Source organism: Mobula birostris, chromosome 22 (assembly GCF_030028105.1).
Source record: "Mobula birostris isolate sMobBir1 chromosome 22, sMobBir1.hap1, whole genome shotgun sequence".
NCBI lineage: Eukaryota > Metazoa > Chordata > Chondrichthyes > Myliobatiformes > Myliobatidae > Mobula > Mobula birostris.
Genome location: NC_092391.1, coordinates 1238895 through 1265869, shown reverse-complemented (window position 1 = coordinate 1265869; position 26975 = coordinate 1238895). Strand labels below are relative to the sequence as shown.

Here is a 26975-nt window from a genome sequence, read left to right as displayed (position 1 = left end):
TCTTCCTTCAGTTAGTCCTGACGAAGGGTCTCGGCCTGAAACGTCGACTGCACCTCTTCCTACAGATGCTGCCTGGCCTGCTGCGTTCACCAGCAACTTTGATGTGTGTTGCTTAGAACTACCTTGGCTTTACCCATAGCCCTCCATCTTTCTAAGCTCCATGTAGCCATCCAGAAGTCTCTTAAAAGACCCTATCGTTTCCGCCTCCACCACCGCCGCCAGCAGCCCATTCCATGCACTCACTACTCTCTGCGTAAAAAACTTACCCCTGACATCTCCTCTGTACCTACTTCCAAGCACCTTAAAACTATGCCCTCTTGTGCTAGCCAATTCAGCCCTGGGGAAAAGCCTCTGGCTATCCACACGATCAATGCCTCTCATTATCGTGTACATCGCTATCAAGTCACTTTTCATCCTCCGTTGCTCCAAGGAGAAAAGGCCGAGTTCACTCAACCTATTCTCATAAGGCATGCTCACCAATCCAGGCAATATCCTTGTAAATCTCCTCTTCACCCTTTCTATGGTTTCCACATCCTTCCTATAATGAGGTGACCAGAATTGAGCATAGTACTCCAAGTGGGGTCTGACCAGGGTCCTATATAGCTGTAACATCTGCAGAGATTTGCAAGAGTTCTTAGTGCTTCAGGCAATAAGACCATAAGACATAGGAGCAGAATTAGGACATCTGCCCCATCATGTCTGCTCCGCCATTCAGTCATGTCTGATCCTTTTTTTTATCTCCTTCTTAATCCCAGTTACTGGCCTTCTCCCCGTAGCCTTTGATGCCATGTCGAATCAAGAACTTATCAATCTCTGCCTTAAATACACCCAACAACCTGGCCTCCACAGCTGCATGTGGCAAAAATTTTCACAAATTCACCACCCTTTGGCTAAAAAAAAATCTCCACATCTCTGTTTTAAAAGGGCGCCCCTCTATTCTGAGGCAGTGCCCCTTTGTCCTAGACTCTCCCACCATGGGAAACATCCTTTCCACATTTATGCTGTCTAGGCCTTTCAACATTAAAAAGGTTTCAATGAGATCCCCCTCATCCTTCTGAATTCCAGCAACCCAGAGCCATCAAATGTACCTCATACGATAACCCTTTCATTCCTGGAATCATCCTTGCATACCCCCTCTGGACCCTCTCCAATGCCAGCACATCTTTTCTAAGGTGAGAGGCCCAAAACTGTTCACAATACTCAAGATGAGGCCTCACCAGTGCCTTTTAAAGCCTCAGCATCACATCCTTGCTCCTGTATTCTAAACCTCTTGAAATGAATTCTAACATTGCATTTGCCTTCCTCACCACCGACTCAACATGCAAGTTAACCTTCAGGGTGTTCTGCACAAGGACTCCCAAGTCCCTCTGCATCTCAGATTCCTGGATTTTCTCCCCGTTTAGAAAATAGTCCACACATTTATTTCTACTACCAAAGTGCATGACCGTGCATTTTCCATGTTTTGGTAGTCTTCACATAGTTCACAGAGCCATTTGTTCTATAGTGTAAAGTATAGTACCTGTGGTATAATGAATGGTTTGGTAAGCTTCCCGCTGTAGGTGTTAAAGAGCAAGTGTCAAATGAACTTCATAAAACACAACGTCTCAAAAATACTTAAAGTCTCAAAAAGTTGCTTGAATCCTGGCGCATCAAAGTGAGTGGCACTGAAGGGAGCTTTTCACAAAGGGACAGATGGGATGAATTGCCAAATGAAAGTGATTTTCGTTGTTGAACTAAATTGCTGTTTTTCTCCTTGATGGCAGCCAATATTTTACAAGAGTTTGGCGGGGTCGCAGGTCATGCTGAGCAGCTTGGTGAACCAAGCCCGGGCCATGCTGGATGAACAGGCTCGCCATCTACTGAATGAGCAGGAGCAAGCCACGATGGCCTATTATCTTAATGAATACACCGAGAGCAACATAAGTGTACAGGCATTGGTAATGGCCCTCTTTGAGCTTCTGAATACCCACGCAAAGGTAACCGCTCTGTTATTTAGCACACCCTCTCCTGTGAAATAGATTCCAAACACGACTCACCTATTTTCTCTCATCATTCCCTCCAATTACTGCTTCAACTGAGAGCTTTGAGGTCAACCAAAATGGACATTCATTTGGAAGATTTATTACTGCATCATTGGCTGAATTTTCAACGTTTGGATAGTGTTTTCTCATACATATTAAAATGGCCTTCTACAGGTTTTAATATCAAACAAATAAATAATAACTGAAGCCAAATCCTCATGACAGACCATGAAAAATTGTAATACATAATGATTGATATCTGAACAGTCATATTTGCGAATTGACAAGGTCTTCAGATGAGGCAGCTATTAAGTAAAGTAGGATGGCATATGGCTTTTTAAATACACCTTTCATGGGACTGGTTTAGTATCAAATGTACCATCACTTATTTTCTATAATAGAAATGTTTTAAAGTACTTTGCCAAGTTACATTGGACTTATCTGAAGGTGAGAGAAGGTACGGTTCTTCAGTGCAGCTGACATAATCTCTATTCACTCCAGAAAGATTTTTGAAGTGGATATAATGAGAGAATCCACTGGAGACAGTGGGTTATGTTAACAATTTTAATCAGAAGGGCTTTCCCATGTTCACGTGGAGAAACTCGTGTACACTGTGAAAATTATCATCTAGTGTGTGTCAGTGCCAGCCTCTGAACCAGATTAGGGGCGTACTTTCCCGTGGGAGCTCAGAGCGAGCACTCAGTAACAAATCCCAGATTAGCATCACCCAAAATGCAATAAAAAGTTAATTCTCTTGAAAGTTCAGTCAGTGCAGTGTGGGTTGAAGTGGCTTTGTACAGAGATAATGGAACACGAGGAATCATACACCCTCCGTGCCGAATCATACAATCCGCACAAACACTGAATGCACTAAATGTGAATACTCTGCCAAAGTAAAAGTTCCGATCAAGATGGCGCCAGTGTACAATGCCCCCTCAGTTGATGTCTTCCAGATAGCCTACAAAAATGTTAATTTTACTTCTTTTATGTCTGGTTTTCATCTTAAATGTGTTTCTGAGACAGTTAGAGCTTGCAATTTACAGTTTGGAGATTGGTTGAGTGATCCAGCACTTTGCTGTCTCCCAAGAAGATTCTGGGAAGTGAGCGTATACTCAGATAGCCTCGATGGGAAGAAACTTAGAGACAGGATGCGAGCCAATGTTCAACTGCATTTCGCCGATAAAACAATCCATTAACTGCTGATTAAACAGTCGAGGAAGATTGAGATATTGAAAAGAGTGTGGAAGGCGAGCGAAGGTTCAGCACTGACTGCCTGTCTTGTCTGTGAGCGGCCTATCTCTGTGTGGCTAGCTGTGTAGGCGGGTAGGCCTATGGCTCGTGTGGTGTCCATCTTTTCGATGACTGTCGGTGATGTTGGAAGATGCTATCGTGATTCTGAATTTATGGATCGGACTATTACATTTATGGACTACAGACTTTTTCAGACTTATGTTTTTTATGTTTTTTTGCACATTCCTTTTCTGTTTAGTTGTGCAAGGAAAAGGGATTTGGGGTTTGATGTTCTTGTTGTATTCCGTTAGTTAATTTTTATGTGGGGGAGAGATGTTTGGAGTCAATGTTCTTGTTCTGTTTTTGTATGGGAGGAGAGGGGTTTGGAGGTTGGTGAACGGGATTCCATTCATTGTGCAGAGTGGGTTTGATGTTTCTCTCTGAATGACTTTCATGTTCTTCTTTGTTTCATGGCTATCTGGAGAACACAAATCTCAGAGTTTTATATGGATATATGCTTTGATAATAATTGCATCTTTGAACTTTTTGTACCTTTGAGATAAACTTCAACCCAGCTACTCTCCAGCCCACAGCAAACTGCACCCCATATACTCTCCGTCCTACAACAATCTCCAACCCCAGCTACTCTCCATCCACAGCAATCTGCACGTCCAGCTACACTCCATTTCACAGCAATTTGCACCCCTAGTTACTCTCCATCTCCAATAAAAACTTAGTAAGCTATCTAGAGGATTTGAAACAGATCTTTGTAAACTTTACGATATGAATACCGTCCGGCAAAGATGGCTGCCGCCGTGATGCAGCTGTACAAACCGGAACAGGAAAGGAAAGGTGAGGTGATGTAAATTAGTGACATGCATTGTGGTATTTGAAAAACCAACTAACTAGTTAACAGAAACAGTTAGCTAAAAGATTATTTTCAATAAGTATAATTATTAACTACTTCATTATTTTAGGTAATTAACTTTTTGTGCACACATTAACTTCCTTTGTGCGCTGGTTGAAAAACGTGTGCACGCGCACACGCTCACAGCTTAGAGGGAACTATGCCCCCAACTACTCTCCATCCCACAGAAACCTGCACCCCCAGCTTTCCTCCATCCCACAGCAATCTGTACCCCCAGCTACACTCCATCCCACAGCAATCTGTACCCCCAGCTTTACTCCATCCCACAGCAATCTGTAGCCCCAGTTACTCTCCATCCCACAGAAATCTGTACCCGCAGCTACACTCCATCCCACAGCAATCTGTACCCCCAGCTTTACTCCATCCCACAGCAATCTGTAGCCCCAGTTACTCTCCACCCCACAGAAATCTGTACCCCCAGCTACACTCCATCCCACAGCAATCTGTACCCCCAGCTACACTCCATCCCACAGCAATCTGTACCCCCAGCTACACTCCATCCCACAGCAATCTGTACCCCCAGCTTTACTCCATCCCACAGCAATCTGTAGCCCCAGTTACTCTCCATCCCACAGAAATCTGTACCCCCAGCTACACTCCATCCCACAGAAATCTGTACCCCCAGCTACACTCCATCCCACAGCAATCTGTACCCCCAGCTTTACTCCATCCCACAGCAATCTGTAGCCCCAGTTACTCTCCATCCCACAGAAATCTGTACCCCCAGCTACACTCCATCCCACAGCAATCTGTACCCCCAGCTACACTCCATCCCACAGCAATCTGCACCCCCAGCTACACTCCATCTCCAATAAAAACTTAGTAAGCTATCTAGAGGATTTGAAACAGATCTTTGTAAACTTTACAATATGAATACCGTCCGGCAAGGATGGGTGCCGCCCTGATGCAGCTGTACAAACCGGAACAGGAAAGGAAAGGTGAGGTGATGTAAATTAGTGACGTGCATTGTGGTATTTGAAAAACCGACTAACTAGTTAACAGAAACAGTCAGCTAAAAGATTATTTTCAATGTATAATTATTAACTATTACACTATTTTAGGTAATTAACTTTTTGTGCGCACATTAATTTCCTTTGTGCGCTGGTTGAAAAACGTGTGCGCGCACACACGCTCACAGCTTAGAGGGAACTATGCCCCCAACTACTCCCCATCCCACAGAAATCTGCACCCCCAGTTACTCTCCATCCTACAGAAATCTGCACCCCAGCTACACTCCATCCCACAGCAATCTGTACCCCGAGCTACACTCCATCCCACAGCAATCTGTACCCCGAGCTACTCTCCATTCCACAGCAATCTGTACCCCGAGCTACACTCCATCCCACAGCAATCTGTACCCCGAGCTACTCTCCATTCCACAGCAATCTGTACCCCGAGCTACACTCCATCCCACAGCAATCTGTACCCCGAGCTACTCTCCATTCCACAGCAATCTGTACCCCGAGCTACTCTCCATTCCACAGCAATCTGCACCCCCAGCTACACTCCAATTCACAGCAATCTGCACCCCCAGCTTTACTCCATCCCACAGCAATCTGCGCCCCCCAGCTACACTCCATCTCACAGCAATCTGCACCCCCAGCTTTACTCCATCCCACAGCAATCTGCGCCCCCAGCTACACTCCATTTCACAGCAATCTACACACCCAGCTTTACTCCATCCCACAGAAATCTGCACCCTTAGCTACACTCCATTTCACAGCAATCTGCACACCCAGCTTTACTCCATCCCACAGCAATCCGTACCCCCAGCTTTACTCCATCCCACAGCAATCTGCACACCCAGCTTTACTCCATCCCACAGAAATCTGTACCCCCAGCTTTACTCCATCCCACAGCAATCTGCGCCCCCAGCTACACTCCATTTCACAGCAATCTGCACCCCCAGCTTTACTCCATCCCACAGCAATCTGCATCCCCAGCTTTACTCCATCCCACAGCAATCTGCACACCCAGCTTTACTCCATCCCACAGAAATCTGTACCCCCAGCTTTACTCCATCCCACAGCAATCTGCGCCCCCAGCTACACTCCATTTCACAGCAATCTGCACCCCCAGCTTTACTCCATCCCACAGCAATCTGCATCCCCAGCTTTACTCCATCCCACAGCAATCTGCGCCCCCAGCTACACTCCATTTCACAGCAATCTGTACCCCCAGCTTTACTCCATCCCACAGCAATCTGCGCCCCCAGCTACACTCCATTTCACAGCAATCTGCACCCCCAGCTTTACTCAATCCCACAGCAATCTGCACCCCCAGTTACACTTCATCCCACAGCAATCTGCACCCCCAGCTTTACTCCATCCCACAGCAATCTGCACCCCCAGCTACACTCCTTCACAGCAATCTGCATCCCCAGTTACTCTCCATCCCACAGCAATCTGCACCCCCAGCTACACTCCATTTCACAGCAATCTGCACCCCCAGTTACTCTCCATCCCACAGCAATCTGCACCCCAGCTACACTCCATCTCACAGCAATCTGCACCCCCAGCCTTACTCCATCCCACAGCAATCTGCACCCCCAACTACACTCCATCCCACAGCAATCTGCGCCCACAGCTACTCTCCATCCTACATCAACAGCTAAGCCCTGTAAAGATATCAATTCTATATGAACCTATTACAAAGTTCCCAGCACTGATGCTCCTCATTAGCATGTTTGGCAAATTAGATGTTTGCTTCTTGTAATTTTCCAGTGTTAAAGTTAACAGAAGAAACAAGAGGCTAACAAGAGAAGCCAGCGTAAAAGTCAAAGCAAAGGTATATAATAGTTTCTAGCATGGATAAAGCAGTGGCTGATGCCAGGAGGCAAAGAGTGGGAACAAAGGGAGCATCTTCTGGTTGGCTGCTGGTGACTAGTGGTGTTCCACAGGAGTCTGTGTTATGACTGATTCTTTTTACATTATATGTCAATGATTTGGATGATGGAATTGATGGTCTTGTTGTAAAGTTTGCAGACGATATGAAGATAGGTGGACGGACAGGTGGTTTTAACGAAGTGGTAAAGTTACTGAAGGACTTGGACTGATTAGGAGAATGGGCAAAGCAATGGCAGATGGAATACGGTGTCAGGAAGTGAATGGTCATGCACTTTGGTAGAAAAATGAAAGGATTGGCTATTTTCTAAATGGACAGAGGTGCAAAGGACTTGGGACTCCTTGTGCAGGATTTCTAAATGTTAATTTATAGTTTGGGTCTGTGGTGAGGAAAGCAAATGCAATGTTAGCATTCATTTCAAGAGCGTTAGAATTTAAAGGCAAGGATGTAATGTTGAGACTTTATAAAGCACTGGTGAGGCTTCCTTGGAGTATTGTGAGCAATTTGTGCCCCTTATATTCAAAAGGATGTACTGAAACTGGAGACTATTCAAAGGAGGTTCACGAAAATGACTGCAGGATTGATGGCTTGTCATATGAAGAGTGTTTGATGGCTCTGGGCCTATATTCACTGGAATTCAGAAGAATGAGTGGTGACCTCATTGAAACCTATTGAATGGTGAAAGGCCTTGATAAAATGGATGTGGAGAGGATGCTTCCTATGATGGAGAGTCTAAGAACAGAGGACACAGCCTCAGAATAGAGTGGTATCCTTTTAGAACAGACATAAGGTGGAATTTCTTCAGCCAGAGAGTGGTGAATCTGTGGAATTCTTTGTCAGAGGCAGCTGTGGAGGCTGGCTGTATGTATATTTAAGGCAGAAGTTGATGGGTTCTTGATTGGTCTGGGCGTGAAGGGATATGGGGAGAAGGCAGGAGATTGGGGCTGAGAGGAAAATTGGATTAGCCATATGAAATGGCAGAGCAAATTCGATGGGCCAGATGGCCTAATTGTGTTCCTAAATCTTATGATCTTATGGTCCAGAATTCCGAATCACATGCTGAGAATCTGGAAAATTTGAAAGAAGTGAACATGACATTGGATGATATTGGACCACTGGAAAATGACGCTAGTGAGATAGTAATGGGGGACAAATCAATGGTAGATGAACTTAATGAATACTATGTATCTGTCTTCACTGTGGAAGACACTAGCAGTGTGCCAGGGGTCCGCGAGGTTAGGGAGCAGGCATGAGTACCATTGCTATTACTGTGGTAAACCATGTACATATGTTGTAACTCGGTTACCTGTCTAGACACACCCCTCTGCTGACTGCCCCTGTGGCTCCTCCCACAGAATCCTGTATAAAGGTGTTCGCCTTGCCCCTCCCCCTCAGTCCGGGGGCAGACACTCACTGTGGAGGTCGTATTGTACAGCGAATAAAAGCCTTTCAGTATTTTACCAAACCTCAGTCTTTTGGAGTAATTGAAGGTGCTTCAATTTTATTCGCTGTACGTTTTAAAACATGGAACAGGCCCTGAGACCAGAAAAATTAGACCTCGATCCGCAAATGCCTGACGCTGGAAATGCTTTCGAACTCTGGCTGGCCTGCTTCGAAGCGTATCTAGAGGAGATTAAAGCGACTGACCCCGTAGCGAATCGCAGAGTTCTACTCTCCAGGGTCAGTCCACGGGTTTATTTGCTGATCAGAGACCAGCCGAACTACGACGGCGCGATGAACGCACTCAAAGGTCAATACCTGCGGCCGATAAACAGCGTCTATGCTTGGCATCGCTTAGCGACACGGCAACAACGGTCCGGGAAATCGAATGCTGAGTTTGTCCGGGCCCTACAGACACTCGTGCGGGCCTGCAATTGCCAGGAGCTGACGGCAGCGCAGCATGCAGAACTCCTAGTGAGAGACGCCTTTGTTACGGGGACCAGGTCAGTGTATGTGCACCAGCGGCTGCTGGAAAAAGCCGATCTTACCCTAAGTTCAGCGATCGAGCTGGCTGATACGTTGGAGGCCGCTCTGCATAACTCCGAGGCTCTCCAGGCACGCGATCCCCCGATGGCCTCATGGGCGCCGCAGACCCCGCAACCTGCCAGCGAATCGACCTCGGCTGCAGCCAGTCATGAGTCCGCGAAGTGCTACTTCTGCGGACTGGAGAAGCACCCCTGGAAATGCTGCGCGGCCCAACAAGCTACCTGTTCCAGCTGCGGAAAGAAGGGCCACTTCGCCAAGGTCTGTAAGTCAAAACCGCGAGCGGGATCAAGCAGCGCCGCGTGCGAGACGTGGGGGTCGCCATCTTCCCTGCCGCCACCACGTGCGAGACATCTTGGTCGGCGCCACCTCCCACCGCCTACGACCGACGGGTGCTCACGGGCCACCCCACTGCGCCGGACCAAGACAGCGACCCCACCCTGGCTTCCGTGACCCTCAACCAAAGCGCTCCCCACCAGCTCGCAAGGTCAATGATGGACATCCTGGTGGAGGGGCACAGGACAAGCTGCCTGTTTGACACAGGCAGCACGGAGAGTTTTATCCACCCGGCCACGGTGCAGCATTGTGGACTCATGATACGGCCGGTAAGTCAGAGGGTCACCATGGCCTCCAGGTCGCATACAACAGACATCTGGGGGGGTTGTGTAGTGACACTAGTGGTGCAGGGCACAGAATATCGGGACTTTACGTCACTGGTCTTGCCTCGACTGTGTGCCCCTGTGCTGTTGGGGTTGGACTTCCAGAGCCACCTGAAAAGCGTGACAATGAAGTATGATGGGCCCCTCCCGCCAATTACTGTCATAAATCCCCTGTTTGGTAGAGATATGTCACGTACCCCGCTACTGACCACACACACACACCGACCCGCGCATCCTACCCAACATCATGCCAACTGCCACACTACCGACATCACTTGCGGCCTCTCCACCCTCAGGATCCCTCCCCCACCGCTGTTCGCCAACCTGACCCCTGACTGTAAACCTGTGGCAACTAAAAGCAGGAGGTACAGCGCGGGGGACAGAGCTTTCATTAAGTCGGAGGTGCAGCGGCTGCTTAGGGAGGGGGTCATTGAGGCAAGCACAAGTCCTTGGAGGGCGCAGGTGGTGGTTGTTCGGAACAGGGAGAAGAATAGGATGGTCGTGGACTATAGCCAGACCATCAATAGGTTCACGCAGCTCGACGCGTACCCTCTACCCCGCATCGCGGATATGGTCAATCAGATAGCACAGTACAAGGTGTACTCGACCATAGACCTAAAATCCGCTTACCATCAGCTCCCCATCCGCCGGGAGGACCGCCCTTACACTGCCTTCGAGGCGGACGGCAGGCTTTATCAATTCCTGCGCGTCCCCTTTGGTGTCACAAATGGTGTATCTGTCTTCCAGAGGGCAATGGACCAGATGGTGGACCAGTGCCAACTGAAGGCCACTTTCCCATATCTGGATAACATCACCATCTGCGGTCACGACCAGCAGGATCACGACAACAACCTCCAAAAATTTCTCCAAGCGGCCAAATCTTTCAACCTCACCTATAACAAGGGCAAGTGTGTATTTGGGACCACCCGACTTGCTATCCTTGGGTGTGTCGTGGAGAATGGAGTCATTGGCCCTGACCCCGACCGTATGCGCCCCTTGTTGGAACTCCCTCTTCCCAATACCCTCAGAGCCCTCAAAAGGTGCCTGGGCTTCTTTTCATATTACGCCCAATGGGTCTCTAACTATGCAGACAAGGCCCACCCCTGGTCAAGTCCACCACATTCCCCCTGTCAGCCGAGGCCCACGCGGTCTTCTACCGCATAAAAGGGGACATTGCCAAAGCAGCAATGCATGTGGTGGATGAGGCCATTCCCTTCCAAGTAGAGAGTGAAGCCTCCGACTTTGCGCTGGCTGCTACCCTCAACCAGGCGGGAAGACCGGTGGTGTTCTTCTCCCGTACCCTTCAAGGCCCTGAAATTCGGCACTCTGCGGTAGAGAAAGAGGCCCAGGCCATAGTGGAAGCTATAAGGCACTGGAGGCACTATCTTGCCGGCAAAAGGTTCACCCTGCTAACTGAACAGCACTCAGTCGCATTCATATTTAATAATCAGCAGCGGAGCAAAATCAAAAATGATAAAATTCTGAGGTGGAGAATTGAACTCTCCACCTACAACTATGACATCATGTACAGGCCTGGGAAGCTCAACGAGCTCTCCGATGCCCTATCCCGGGGAACATGCGCCAGCGCGCAGATCGACTGGCTATACGCCCTACATGTAGACCTTTGCCACCCGGGAGTCACCCGGCTTTTCCACTTCGTGAAAGCCCGGAACCTGCCTTACTCCATTGAGGAGATCAGGACGATGACCAGGGACTGCCAAGTCTGCGCAGAGTGCAAACCGCACTTCTACCGACCCGAAAAGGCACCACTCATCAAGGCCACCCGCCCCTTTGAGCGACTGAGTGTTGACTTTAAGGGCCCCCTTCCCTCCACCGACCGCAATGTGTACTTTCTTAACGTATTTGACGAGTACTCGCGGTTCCCCTTCGCCATTCCCTGCCCCGACACCACTACCACGTCAGTTATAAAAGCCCTGCGCAAGCTCTGCACTCTGTTCGGATACCCATGCTATATCCACAGTGACAGAGGGTCCTCGTTTATGAGTGACGAGCTGCGCCAATATCTACTGGCTAGGGGAATTGCAACCAGTAGGACCACAAGCTATAATCCCCGGGGGAATGGACAGGTAGAGAAGGAGAATGGCACAGTGTGGAAAGCCACACTCTTAGCCCTCAGGTCAAAGGGACTGCCGGTCTCCCGCTGGCAGGAGGTCCTTCCCAAGGCACTCCACTCCATCCGCTCCCTGTTATGCACAGCCACCAACGCCACCCCTCATGAGCGGCTCTTTTCCCAGAAAATCGACCACTGGAACCACCCTACCATCTTGGCTGATGTCCCCGGGGCCAGTGCTGCTCCGGAAACATGCGAGGAGCAATAAATACTCCCCGATAGTCGAGAGGGTTCACTTACTTCATGCGAACCCCCAGTATGCCTACGTGGTTTTACCTGGTGGGCAGGAGGACACGGTCTCCATCCACGACCTGGCGCCCGCAGGAGCTCCAGGCCCCCACCCTGAACACTCCGTGGTGACTATTGACCCCGAACCCACCAATGTATGTACCTACAAGACACCGTGCACCCCAAACCCTATACAGACACCACACGACACTCCCATACCAGGCGCAACGCACACGCACGAGGGATTACCGACACCTAACGTGCTGGCACCTGAAGTCAGGCTGGAGCCAGCGCAACCGCCATCGCCGGTGCAATCACCGCCGGTGCTACGTAGATCACAGCGACGGACTCAACCGCCTGATAGACTTAACCTGTAAATATACTTCTTGTAAATATTGTCAGTCACTTCACCCCGCGGGACTCTTTTTAAAAAAAAAAAGGAGGGGTTAATGTGGTAAACCATGTATATATGTTGTAACTGGGTTTCCTGTCTGGACACACCCCTCTGCTGACTGCCCCTGTGGCTCCTCCCACAGAGTCCTGTATAAAGGTGTTCGCCTTGCCCCTCCCCCTCAGTCCGGGGGCAGACACTCACTGTGGAGGTCGTATCGTACAGCGAATAAAAGCCTTTCAGTATTTTACCAAACCTCAGTCTTTTGGAGTAATTGAAGGTGCTTCAATTACAAAGGAAAAAGTGCAAGGCAACTCAAAGGTCTTAAGGTGAATAAGTCACCTGGACCAGATGGACTACATCCCAGAGTCCTGAGAGAGGTTGCTAAAGAAACAACGGAGGCATTAGTCATGAATTTTTCAAGAATCACTTGATTCTGGCATGAATGGAAGATTGCAAATGTCACTCCACTCTTTAAGAAGGGAGGAAGACAAACAAAAGTAAATTATAGACCAGTTAGCCTAACCTCAGTGGTTGGGAAAGTGTTGGAGTCTATGATTAATGATGAGGTTTTGGAGTACTTGAAGACTGATGATAAAATAAGTCAAAGTCAGCGTGGTTCCTATGAAGGAAAATCTTGCCTGACAAATCTGTTAGACTTCTTCAAGGAAGTAACAAGCAGGGTGGACAAAGGAGAGGCAGTAGATGACATTTACTTGGATTTTCAAAAGGCATTTGATAAGGTGCGACACATAAGGCTGCTTAACAAGATAAAATTCTATGGTATTACAGATAAGATACTGGCATGGATAGAGGAATGGCTGACAGGCAGGAGGCAAAAAGGGGCCTTTTCTGGTTGGCTGCCAGTGACTAGTGGTGTTCCTCAGGGGTCAGTATTGGGACCAATACTTTTCACATTGTTTGTCAATAATTTAGATAATGAAGTTGATGTCTTTGTGGCAAAGTTTGGGGATGATACGAAGATATGTGGAGGGGTAGGTAGTGCTGTGGAAACAATGTGATTGCAGCAGGACTTCGACAGATTGGAAGAATGGGCAAGAAAGTGGCAGGTGGAATACAGTGTTGGGAAATGTATGGTGCATTTTGCTATAAGGAGTAATAGTGCAGACTATTATCTAATTAGGAGAAAATTTAAACATCAGAGGTGCAGGGAGTCGTTGTGTAAGACTCCCAAAAGGTTAGTTTACAGGTTGAGTCTGTGGTAAAGAAGGTAAATGCAATGTTGTCATTTATTTCAAGGGGAATAGGATATGAAAGCAAGGACATACTGCTGAGGCTTTATAATACACTATTCAAGCCACACTTGGAGTATGGTCAGCAGTTTTTGGCCCCATATCCTAGAAAGGCTGTGATTGCAGGAAGGAAGGGGTTCACCTATGATGAGCATTTGGCAGCCTTGGGCTTGTACTCACTGGAACAGAAGAATGTGAGACCTATCTAATATTGAAAGGTCTAGATAAGGTGGATGGGGAGAGGATGTTTCCTATGATGGGGATATCTAAATTAGAGGGCACAGCCTCAAAATTGAGGGGTGAGCTTTCAGAACAAAGGTAAGGAGGAATTTTTTAGCCAGAGAGTAGTGAATCTGTGGAATGATCTGCCATAGACTGCAATGGAGGCCCTCTCTGTGGATATATTTAAAGCGGATGTTGATCATTTCCTGATCGGTCAGGGAATCAGAGGATATGGCGAGAAGGCAGGTGTATGGAGTTGAATGGGATCTGGGAATGGCAGACCAGACTCAGTGAACTGAATGGCCTAATTCTGCTACTATGTCTTATGTTTTTATGGGCATACTCAGCGGGTGATTGCATCAGTGAAGAGAGAAATCTGAACGAAAGTGGAACGTGACATACTCAGTCGGTGGAGAGAGCACCACACCCTTCATTAGAAAACTAACAGTCTATTGACCAAAAATATAAAGTCTCTTCTCCCTGCTGATGCTGCCTGACGCACTGAGTATTTCCAGTAAATTGTCAGATGCAAATTCACACGTTTCTGGTGAACACAGCTGCAAACCAGGCAGGATATCTGAACCATACCCTCCCCCTGGCCCAAGGTCTGTATTGATTAGAAAAAAGTAGTTGTTGCAAATCTTATGACTGCAATAAAAAGTCTGAAGAGGCGAAGTAAAGAATTTGTTGCTTTGAAGATTTGTGCCACAGCATTTTGATGCTCTGTGCTTGGTTCCAGATGGATCAGACTATTAGAGGCCATGGTTAAGGCAGGACACCCAACTACCCACCCAAGCCATTGGGAGAGAGTTGCTAAAAACATGGATATTAGCACATGTGGGTGGGTTGCTGTGGAAATTCACAGAGATGGGTTGGGGGAAACAAAGTCAAGGGTGTCAATCCTGAGATTTGTCCCAGAATGATAAAATGGCTGGTCATCCATTCAATCTCAATGTCTCGGGCTACACAAGATAAAATGTAACACAGGTAATGAGAATTTGAATGTTGTAGGTTTCACCTTGTGGGTACACCAAAGGCACATGTAAAATTGGTCCTTCTGTCCATCTGGGTAGTCTCCAATTCAATGGCATGAATGTCAGTCAATTTCTTTAACTTCCAGAAATTTCATCCCCCTTCCTCCTCTCTTTTTCTATTCTCATTTCCTCTCTCACCCCTTCTCTTCTCCTCACCTGCCTATCACTACCCTCTGGTTTCCTTTCTCCCATGGTTTCTTGTCCTCTCCTATCAAGTTCCTCCTTCTTCAGCCCTTTTATTTCCAGCTTCTTACTTCATTCCCCTCAACTACCCACCCACCTTCCCCCTCACGTGGTCTCGCCTTCTAGTTTGTATTCCTTCCACTCCCCCTCCCCCTACCTTCTTATTCTGGCTTCTTCCTCCTTCCCTTCCCATCCTGATGAAGGGTCTGGGCCCAAAATGTGAACTGTTTATTTCCCTCCATAGGTGCTGTCTGACCTACTGAGTTCCTACAGCATTTGTGTGTGTTGCTCAAGATTTCCAGCACCTTCAGAATTTCTGTGTTTAACACCGTAATGTTGTTGTGTTCTTTATTGTTTGTTAGTTCTCCCTGCTGTCAGAAGTCCGAAGTATAATTACTCCTCAGGACTTGGATAGATTTGATAGCATGGTACTGAGGCGTGAGATTGAGTCGATGAAAACTCGACAGAACTCCAGCATCGGAACAGATTCCTACTCTGCCATGTCCTATGGAGAGACAGCTTCATCTTCCAGCAGTTACTATACATCTACCACCCTCAGTTCTGCCAGGGTAAGTGTTTGAAGTTACTGTTTCATGCTCCATCTGCTTGTGATCCAGAGATGAACATTTTATCAAGCCTATGGGTAATTCCCTGCCATAATCAGTCCAGTTTGGGACTGTCTGAAATCTGCACAATGGAAAATAGAGTTTGGAATTTGCCTTTAAAAAGCAAATAAAATCCACCAAGCTATAGTGAATGAGTTGTGGAAACAGTTTATTCAATCCGAGCTCTGTTCCAACTTCACCGATACTACTGGTCACTCACTACATTATGGGATGGTCACTGCAATGCTTGTCTCTCACCCAACTATGTTTTAACTCCTTTCCACTTATTACCAGAACCATCTGGCTAATAATGTTTTCAATCTACAAACATTTTGCTTCACAGAAAATTAGAATATTCACCATGGAAAACTAGATGGTCCCACCTCGTTTGAAACCAATCCTGCAGAAAGTGTGGGGAAGGCATGGTCAGATACCCCTCCCTACACACACACACACACACACACACACACACACACAGTCGTGTACAAATGTGAGTATCACCCTGTGGTGAATCAGCAGCCCTTCAGTACCATGGTCTTGCAGCAGTATTGTGAACTTTGCTACCGTTGGTCATCTCGCATATCTCTGTGCTAATTCTTTTGATACGAAATGTTTGCAGGAACGTCTGTTGTGGTTAATTGATCTTATGGAGGTACAGCTTTCCACCCTGTGATATGAGTGCTGTGGTTTGCGGAGTGACCAGGGCTCAGTATGTTTGCTGCCCCAGTGTTCAGCCAGCCGAGTGCCATGTCTCCCCAGTGTGTGCACCTCTGATGGGCTCTGCATGCTGTTTGTCTCGTGTATTTTGTGAATGCTGCATGTTCCTTGGTTCTTCTTTTACTTTTTCTGTGTCAGAATGCTTCACATGATTATAAACGCACAGTAATGGTTCAGTGAAGGAAACATTAGCTGTAGAAGTTCAGATTCACTGGTGTTTGAACAGTGAATACCTGTAGTTTGGTTCTGTGTGGCACCTACTGTTGATGATTTTAGTCATATCATAATTTCAGAGAACCTCTCCACTGTAGTACGATGTCTGCCTTAGACATTCCTCAGGCCTGAGTTTTTAACAAGTTCCTTAGATCTCTTAGCCCATCAGACAAGTTCATGGTTGAAAGGGTGCAGCAGATAAGCAATCCCATGAATTTTGTTACTGTGGCTGTGCATTCCAAGCTGAAACATGGACTGTGTCTCCTACCTGAACTGCCGAGTTTCTCCAGCATTTTGTATGTGCTATGCTTTGTGTTATGTTATGTTTTAAGTTTTAACACTATTCTCTCAGAATAAGTTGCCTCTATGTGGCAACTTCCGAAGTGGTAACCACTGAATACAGTGACACAGCTTCACTCTACATCAATGGCAAACTTTCCATACTTGTCACAGTGCAGTAACCTTTAGAGTCATTTATCATAAGACCATAAGACAAAGGAGCAGAAGTAGGCCATTCGGCCCATCGAGTCTGCTCCGCCATTTATCATGAGCTGATCCATTCTCCCATTTAGTCCCACTCCCCCGCCTTCTCACCATAACCTTTGATGCCCTGGCTACTCAGATACCTATCAATCTCTGCCTTAAATACACCCAATGACTTGGCCTCCACTGCCGCCTGTGGCAACAAATTCCATAGATTCACCACCCTCTGACTAAAAAAATTTCTTCGCATTTCTGTTCTGAAAGGGCGCCCTCAATCCTTAAGTCATGCCCTCTCGTACTAGACTTCCCCATTATGGGAAACAACTTTGCCACATCCACTCTGTCCATGCCTTTTAACATCCGAAATGTTTCTATGAGGTCTCCCCTCATTCTTCTAAACGCCAAGGAATACAGTCCAAGAGCGGACAAACGTTCCTCATATGTTAACGCTCTCATTCCCGGAATCATTCTAGTGAATCTTCTCTGTACCCTCTCCAACGTCAGCACATCCTTTCTTAAATAAGGAGACCAAAACTGCCCACAGTACTCCAAGTGAGGTCTCACCAGTGCCTTATAGAGCCTCAACATCACATCCCTGCTCCTATACTCTATTCCTCTAGAAATGAATGCCAACATTGCATTCGCCTTCTTCACTACTAACTCAACCTGGAGGTTAACTTTAAGGGTATCCTGTATGAGGACTCCCAAGTCCCGTTGCATCTCAGAACTTTGAATTCTTTCCCCATTTAAAAAGTAGTCTGCCTGTTTATTTTTTCTGCCAAAATGCATAACCATACACTTTCCAACATTGTACTTCATTTGCCACTTCTCTGCCCATTCTTCCAATCTATCCAAGTCTCTCTGCAGACTCTCCATTTCCTCAGCACTACCGGCCCCTCCACCTATCTTCGTATCGTCAGCAAACTTAGCCACAAAGCCATCTATTCCATAATCTAAATCGTTGATGTACAACGTAAAAAGAAGTGGCCCCAGCACTGCTCCCTGCAGAACACCACTGGTAACCGGCAGCCAACCAGAATAGGATCCCTTTATTCCCACTCTCTGTTTCCTGCCAATCAGCCAACGCTCTATCCACGTATGTAACTTTCCCGTAATTCCATGGGCTCTTCTCTTGTTAAGTAGCCTCATGTGTGGCACCTTGTCAAAGGCCTTCTGAAAATCCAAATATACAACATCCACTGCATCTCCCTTGTCTAGCCTACTGGTAATTTCCTCAAAAAATTGTAATAGGTTTGTCAGGCAGGATTTTCCTCTAAGAAATCCATGCTGAGTTCTGCCTATCTTGTCATATGCCTCCAGGTACTCTGTAACCTCATCCTTGACAATCGACTCCAACAACTTACCAACCACCGATGTCTATAATTTCCTTTTTGCTTCCTTGCCCCTTTCTTAAATAGCGGAGTGACATTTGCAATCTTCCAGTCCTCCAGAACCATGCCAGAATTTATCGACTTTTGAAAGATCATCACTAACGCCTCCACAATCTCCACAGCTACTTCCTTCAGAATACGAGGGTGCATTCCATCTGGTCCAGGAGATTTATCTACCTTTACCTATTCAGCTGGTCCAGGAGATTTATCTACCTTTACCTATTCAGCTTCCTGAGTACTTTCTCTGTCGTAATTGTGACTGCGCACACTTCTCTTCCCTGCCACCCTTGTGTGTCCGGTATACTGCTGTCTTCCTCAGTGAAGACTGATGCAAAATACTTGTTCAGTTCCTCTGCCATCTCCTCATCTCCCATTACAATTTCTCCAGCATCATTTTCTATCGGTCCTATATCTACTCTCACCTGTCTTTTACTCTTTATATACTTGAAAAAGCTTTTAGTATCCTCTTCGATATTATTTGCTAGCTTCCTTTCATAGTTAATCTTTTCTCTCTTAGTGACCTTCTTGGTTTCCTTTTGTAAGGTTTTAAAAACTTCCCAATCCTCTCTCTTCCCACTAATTTTTGCTTCCTTGTATGCCCTCTCCTTTGCTTTAACTTTGGCTTTGACTTCTCTTGTCAACCACGGTTGCATCCTTTTTCCACTTGAAAATTTCTTCTTTTTTGAAATATACCTGTCTTGCACATTCCTCATTTCTCGCATAAACTCCAGCCACTGCTGCTCTGCTGTCTTTCCTGCCAGTGTCTCTTTCCAGTCAACTTTGGCCAGTTCCTCTCTCATGCCACTGTAATTTCTTTTACTTCACTGAAATACCAACACATCAGATTTATGTTTCTCTCCACTTTGCCGTTCACTTTCCTTTGCCTACTATATCGATTTGTCTTCTCTCACCTGGATACAGTACCCAGAAGTAGAAACAGACATTTGTAACCAGAAGAAGTTTGTTCATAAGGGGACCATACTTGTAAAAGACCCCACACATTTTGAATAATTTCTGTGCAACAGGGGAAAGTTGGGAGGCAGAATAGAAGTGGGTGTCTCCCCAGTGCCAACTGCCTGCACACCTGGAAGTTAAAGGATTCGGGATTTCAAAAGCTCTCCACGAAACTGCAAAAATGGCATTTATTAATGGAGGGTAATACTCCATTACCATGGAGAGTCGACATCAACATCAATACTTGGTGTATAATGAAGTAGTGTTACACAGCCTCCATGGCAATGGCACGTTCTTTCCAACAATCTATGCTTGTACTCTGCATTTGTGATGTTAATAGTATTGTACTGGATTGGACACAATTTGATCCTTCACCACTTGTAGAAACTGCCCAGTTTTTATTGCTTTTGATAAAGGTGAAAATAACTCATTCTAATCCTAAATCTCACATCATAAATTCTGTTGACCCCTTTATTTTAAATTCCCATTGATTTAACACATGGAATTACCATGTTATATAAAAATACGGGTTCTTTATTATGCTGTGCAAAACCTCCCTTGTTGTGAGCTCCTCCCTGAGCTTTCTGTGCTCTCAGGAAAATATTCCCTTCATCTCCAGTCTCTTCACAGAACCATCTGATAAAATAATCAAGTGCCCTGGCAAGGCAATCGATGAGCTACCAACAGCTTTAAGTTGATTGGTAGCAGTATTGAATGGGAGATGAGGGTTTTTATATTGAAACCGGTATCCAGTCCTGATCAAGGGTCCAAGCGGGCTGATATGTTGACTGCTTTTTCCGCTCGGTGGATGTTGTCTGCGATCCTCCAGCATTTTAGACCATAAGATATAAAAGAAAAATTAGGCATGTGGCCCATCGAGTCTGCTGCACTATTTCATCATGGCTGATCCATTTTCCCTCTCAGCCTCAATCTCCTGCCTTCTCCCCACATCTGCAGCCTCTAACAATCTGCATTAAGGAATTAGAGCTGGAACTGGATGAACTCTGGATCGTTCAGAAGGCTGAAGGGGTGAAAGGTAGGACATACAGAGAGGTAGTTACACCCAAGGTGCAGGACGCAGAAGATGGGATAACAGTTAGGAAGGAGAAAGGGGCTAAGGAGCCAGTGCAGAGATGCCCCTGTGCCCATCCCCTCAACAACAGGATTATCACTTTGGGGAGGGGTTGATCTAACAGAGGAAAGTCACGGTGCTCAGATCCCTGATGAGTCTCCCTCTGTGACTCAGAGGAGGCACACTGTGGTGGTGGGGGACTTATTACTTAGAGGAACAAACAGAAGGTATTGTGGGCAAGAACGAGATTCCCGGATGGTATGTTGCCTCCCAGGTCCCAGGTACCAGGACATCTCGGATTGAGTCCTCAGCATTATAAATTGGGAGGGCAAGCAGCCAGGGGTCGTGGTCTTTGTAGCCACCAATGACATGAGTAGGATGAGTGACGAGGTTCTGCATAGGGAATTCAGGGAGTTAAGGGGCAGGACCTCCGGGGTAGTGATCATGGTTTCCTCAAGGGAAAATCTTGCTTGACAAGTCTGTTGTAATTCTTTGAAAGAAACAACAAGCAGGATAGACAAAGGAGAATCGGTTGATGTAGTGTACTTGGATTTCAGAGGGCCTTTGACAAGGTGCCACACGAGGCTATGAGCCCATGGTAGTACAGGAAGGATTCTAGCATGGATAAAGCAGTAGCTGACTGGTAGGCAGCAAAGAGTGGGAATAAAGAGAGCCTTTTCTGGTTGGCTGCCAGTGACTAGTGGCGTTCCGCAGGGGTCTGTGTAGCGACTGATTCTTTTTACATTATATGTCAATGATTTGGATAATAAAATTGATGACTTTGATGCAAAGTTTGCAGACGATATGAAAATAGGGGGAGGAGCAGGTAGTTTTGAAGAAGTAGATAGTCTACACCAGGACTTAGACAGATTAGGAGAATGGGCAAAGAAGTGGCAGATGGAATACAATGTAGGGAAGTGTTTGATCATGCATTTTGGTAGAAAAAATGCAAGCGTAGACTATTTTCTAAATGGAGAGGAAATCCAAAAAACAGAGACACAAAGGGACTTTGTGCAGGATTCCCTAAAGCCTCTCATGCCTCTGTAATTCCCTTTACTCCATTGTAATACCAGTACATCTAACTTCAGACATCCTACCTCGCCCGGAAGTTCTGGGAGTCTCCCGCATATTGATGGCAGCTCCCTGACACCTGCAAATTATATACAATATCCCGGAAATTGATTTTTTTGAGATCGGGAGCGGGATCAAGAGCGAGCATCCTGATTGGTCTCTCTTTATGCTAAGTAGACTTATCAGTTTTCTCTGCGGGCGGGCTTTACAGTCGACCTCTGTCTCTCCGTCAGTTCAGTTTCGCGTCCTGCACCGCCGTGGCAGTGCGTTTCAAAAAAATATATAAAACTCACTTCACCCCAGACTACACTAAAGTGTACCCCTGCCTAAGAGGGGGCAAAAATAATGACAGTGTTGCTCGCTGCACTGTTTGCAACAGTGACTTTTCTATTGCCCAGACTGCTGTAAAAGACACGTTGAGGTGAGTTTAACAGGTGTCATTCGTTCATTAGCATAGCTAACGTTATTTAAACTAGCTGGCTAGCTGCTAAGGAACTACTCTATTGATGTCCTACGTGATGAGGCCAAACTCCCTGTAGATGTGCTTAAAAGTTGTAATAGAATAAAAAAACGATTCCATGATAATGATAGCACAGTCAAGGGATATGGGGAGAAGGCAGGAACGGGGTACTGATTGTGGATGATCAGCCATGATCACAGTGAATGGCGGTGCTGGCTCGAAGGGCTGAATGGCCTGCTCCTGCATCTATTGTCTATTGATAATATAATATAATATAATATAAGTACAGAAATAGCAAAAAACTATGCCTGCTCATCAACCAAGACAGCAGCAATTGTGAGCATGGCACTGGAAGCTGAATGTTCAGAGGATCTGTACAGGTTCATCCGGACAGAAAGAAGGCCATACAGTACTTTGGTTGATGAAAGCAACGATATCATGTGTGAGAAGGAATGTGCTATTTTAGCCAGGTACTAGAATGAAACACAGGATTAGGTAACAGTTGGATTTGTAGACAAGCCAGTGTGCAATGATGCCAAAGCTGAAAACATATTCAACTGCATTGCATCATCCATGCATGACAAAGGCCTTGAATGGTCTAATTGTGTAGGAGTTAGCAGTGACAACTGCAATGTGATGATTGGCAAAAACAACTCTGTCTTGTCAAGAGTGAAAGCACAGGCCCAACATATTTACAGCGTTGGCTGTCCAAGTCACCTGGTCAACGTTTGTGCCAAAACTGCTGCTAAGGAGCTCTCAATGTCACCTGAAGAACTGCTCATTGACATCTACCATTATTTTGAGAAAAGTTCCAAACGAAGAGAAGACCTAAAACAGTTTCAGGAGTTCTGCAATGTTGCCCAGCAGAGGGTACAAAAGCATTGTCCTACACACTGGCTTTCTTTAGGAAAAGGTTTGGACCATCTGCTCCACCAATGGCCGGCCTTTATTTCATATTTTGAGTCAAAGAGTGAGAATCAGAAGTCATCTCATATTCAGAAGAGGCTGAAAGAGCCCCAAATGAAAATATACACATGCTTTCTCCATAATGTCACACAATGTTTTGACAAATTCAATTTGACTTTCCAAAACAAGGCCTCTATCCTCTTCGAGCTGGATTAGAGTGTAGAAGACCTCCTGCATGACATAGTAAGCAGATTTATTGAGCCAAAGGTATTGAGAGAACAGAACATTCAGCAGATAGATGTGAGCAACCCTGAAATTCACCGCCCAGATGAAGAGCTTTTTACTGGGTACCTGGCAAGGAGGCAGTTGCTAAGCGAGGAAGCACAAGAGATCTCCCCCTTATGAGACAAATCAGTTCTTCAAAGATGCCAGAGCATTCTATGTCAGATGCTTTCAAAAAATCTTGGAGAAGTTCCCAATGAGAGACTAAATCTTGAAAAATCTGTCAGTGGTCAATACAGAGAGCCAAGATGAGGTGAATCCAGAGCAGATATTGCCTTTGGCAGAGAGATTTCCAAATGTGATCAAGGCAGATGCAAGAGAACAGCTCCATTTGGAGGTCCTGGAGTATGTCTCAGCTAACCTTAAAGGACTGGTGCCAACTACAAATGTTTGCCAGTTGATGAGTTTTGGGGGAAGCTGTCCAAAGTAAAACATGTGATATATATGTGTGTGTGTAAATAGTTTCAATATGTGATCAAATAAATTGTTGTGTTCTTTCATAATCAAATGTGCTGTATACATGCACCCTTGAAGGTTAACCCGGGGGGGAGAGGGATATGGGGTTGTGGGGGGGGGGGGCGCGGGCGTGCTACCTCCCTGAAATGAGTTTGAGTTTTTGCAGGGTGGGATGTCTGTAACTTTAGCTGCTACTCCTCAAATTTCAGGGTGAATTCAATTATATTATGATCACTTGCCCCTCAGGGTTCCAGAAAGCCATCTTGTAGGCATTCTAGAAACTCCCCCTCTTTGGATCCAACACCAACCTGATTTTCGCAACCTGCATTTTGAAAACCCCATGACTGTTGCACTTTTGGCATGCATTTTTATCTCCCATTGTAACTTGTAGACCACATCCTTACTACTGTTTGGGGATCTGTACACAACTCCCATCAGGGTCTTTTTACCCTTGCATTCCCTTAGCTCTGCCCACAATGATTCAACACCTTCCGATCCTATATCACCTCTTTCTATGATTTCATTTTTTCCAACAGAGCCATGCTGCCTCCTCTGCCTTCCTGCCTGTCCTTTCGATACAATGTGTATTCCTGGACATTAAACTCCCAGCTATAGTCTTTCGGCGTTGCTCAAGAATTCCAGTGTGTGCAGAATCTCTTTGAGTTTGTACAGAGGAAAGGCACTGGAGGTCTGACCTCTCAGAACAGTCTAAATGCGAATATGCAGTATGCTGACAGCAGAGTCATGGAGCAGATTCCGAATTACACGTTAAACCCACGGTTTAATTTGTCTCACTAATCACCTTGCATGTGTCATTAAGACATAATCGCAAATCAAAACACTGCCCGGCTTTGACCATCACTGCACCTTCAAAAACAGCTGCTCCTGAAAGAGCTGAGACTCCCATTTTGGAGTGAGTGGGGATCCGGCACTTTACGATGGAACTCAATTCCACAGACATCTATCACCTAACCAGTGGGGAAGAGATATTGTGGGCAAGTTTCTGAGCAATCATTCACCCATTTATAAAGATGTTTTATTTGTCACATGTACATCAAAACATACAGTGAAATGTGTTGCTTGCGTCAATTACTTACACAGTTTGCGGATGTGCAAGTGTCGCTGTGCTTCTAGCACCAACATAGCATGCCCACAACTTTACTAAGCCTGATCCATACATCTGTGGGATGTGGGAGGAAGCTGGAGTGCCCGAAGGAAACACACGCAGCCGCAGGGAGAACGTACAAACTTCTATAGACAGCAACAGCAATTGAACTCCAGTCTTTCAGTCAGTGCTTTTTCATCTTTGGACATTCATGGACTATGCCAGGAAGTCAGCTTGCTATCTCCCAACCCTAGGAAGTGCCATAGAATACCTGTACTGGGCCGTATCCACTCCATGAGATTTGCCAGCAAACAATCTGAGATCATCAAGGCAGGCTCTCTCAAGCTGTGACCCCTCTCTATGTCCAGTTTACACCAAGCTCTGCTGAAGTGCTTACCTCAGATCCTCCATTTCACAGTCTAACCAGAAGAAATGGCCAAGGTAGTGAGTAACTTGTGGATGAATCAAATTGGCTATCAGATTCTAGCGATGTGGGACCAGTGCCCTATGAAATGTACAGTTACCCCTCGGCCACAAGGGCTATATCAACATGTATCAACAACTGAGGCCAGAGTAAAGTCAGTCTAATCTTGGGAAATCAGATAAAGAAATCCATCCTCTCTGTTCAGCAAGTTTAGGAGGGCTGCGGCCAAAGTCAATTAAATAAGGGGACACTAATGCATCCAATGCAGCTTTGGTTGCAGGAAGGTCATCCCTAAATTAATGAGTTAATTAAATGATCCCTGAGTCATTACACCAGCGTTGAGGGCAATCAGTCAGCCACAGAACTCACAGTCTCTTCGATTCAGTGAATGCGTACAGACTGCATGGTCAGGCTTGTGGACAGCAGGATGGCCACACTACAGATTCTGCAGAAACTGGAAATCCAGACCAACACACACAAAATGCTGGAGGAACTCCACAAGTCAGGCAGCATCTATGCAGAGGAATAAACAGTTGATATTTTGGGCTTGATCAAGATTATTTCGGTTGACTGATCATTGGGTTAGCTGGTGTCAAAATTAGGCCATTTAGCCCATCAAGTCTGCTCCGTTGTGGCTGATCCCAGATCCCACTCAACCTCATACAGCTGCCTTCTCGCCATATCCTTTGATGCCCTGACCAATCAGGAAATTATCAACATCCATTTTAAATATACCCACAGACTTGGCCTCCACCACAATCTGTGGCAGAGCATTCTACAGATTCCCTACTCTCTGGCTAAAAAAAATTCCTCTTTACCCCTGGTGAATATTGAGACAGTGCCCTCTAGTTCTGGACACCCCCATCATTGGAAGCATTTTCTCCACATTCACTTTATCTAGTCCTTTCGACATTTGGTAGGATTCAATGAGATCCCCCTGTATTCTACTAAATTCCAGTGAGTACAGGTCCAAATCTGCCAAACACATCTTATGTTAACACCTTCATCCCAGGAATCATCCTCGTGAACCTCCTCTGGACTCTCTCCAATGACAACACATACTTTCTTAGATATGGGGCCCAAAACTGTTGATAATACTCCAAGTGCAGTCTGCCTAGTGTCTTATTAAGCCGCAGCATTATCTCTTTGCGTTTATATTCTATTCCACTTGAAATAAATGCCAACATTGCATTTGTCTTCTTTTCCACAGACTCAACTTGTAAATTAACCTTCTGGGAGTCTTGCACCTATGTCTCCTAAGTCCCTCTGCACCTCTGATACTAGACAACCGTCTGCACTATCGTTCCTTTTACCAAAATGCATTATCATACATTTCCCAACACTGTATTCCATCTGCCACTTTTCTGCCCATTCTTCCAATTTATCTAAGCCCTGCTGCAATCGCATTGCTTCCTCAGCACTACCTATCCCTCCACCTATCTTGATATCATCCGCGAACTTTGCCACAAAGCCATCAATTCCATTATCCAAATCATTGACAAACAATGTGAAAAGCAGTCTCAACACTGACCCCTGGGGAGCACTATTAGTTGCTGGCAGCTGACCAGAAAAGGCCCTCTTTATTTCGACTTACTGTCTCCTGCCTGTCAGCCATTCCTCTATCCATGCCAGTATCATTCCTGTGACACCAAAGGATTTTATCTTGTTAAGCAGTCTCATGTGTGGCACCTTCTCAAATGCCTTCTGAAAATCCAAGTAAATGACATCC

The 26975-nt window shown here is 46.0% G+C and overlaps 1 protein-coding gene across 3 annotated transcripts in view; it reads left to right on the top strand.

Annotated features, from left to right (window-relative positions):
- Positions 1-26975, top strand: part of whrna (whirlin a) — a 193069-nt gene that overhangs the window by 141292 nt on the left and 24802 nt on the right. For all 3 annotated transcript variants that reach the window (XM_072239953.1, XM_072239952.1, XM_072239954.1), the window contains exons 7-8: positions 1764-1976; positions 15470-15676. In XM_072239953.1, coding sequence (XP_072096054.1) covers positions 1764-1976; positions 15470-15676 — 420 coding nt within the window. The remainder of the gene's footprint in view (positions 1-1763; positions 1977-15469; positions 15677-26975) is intronic.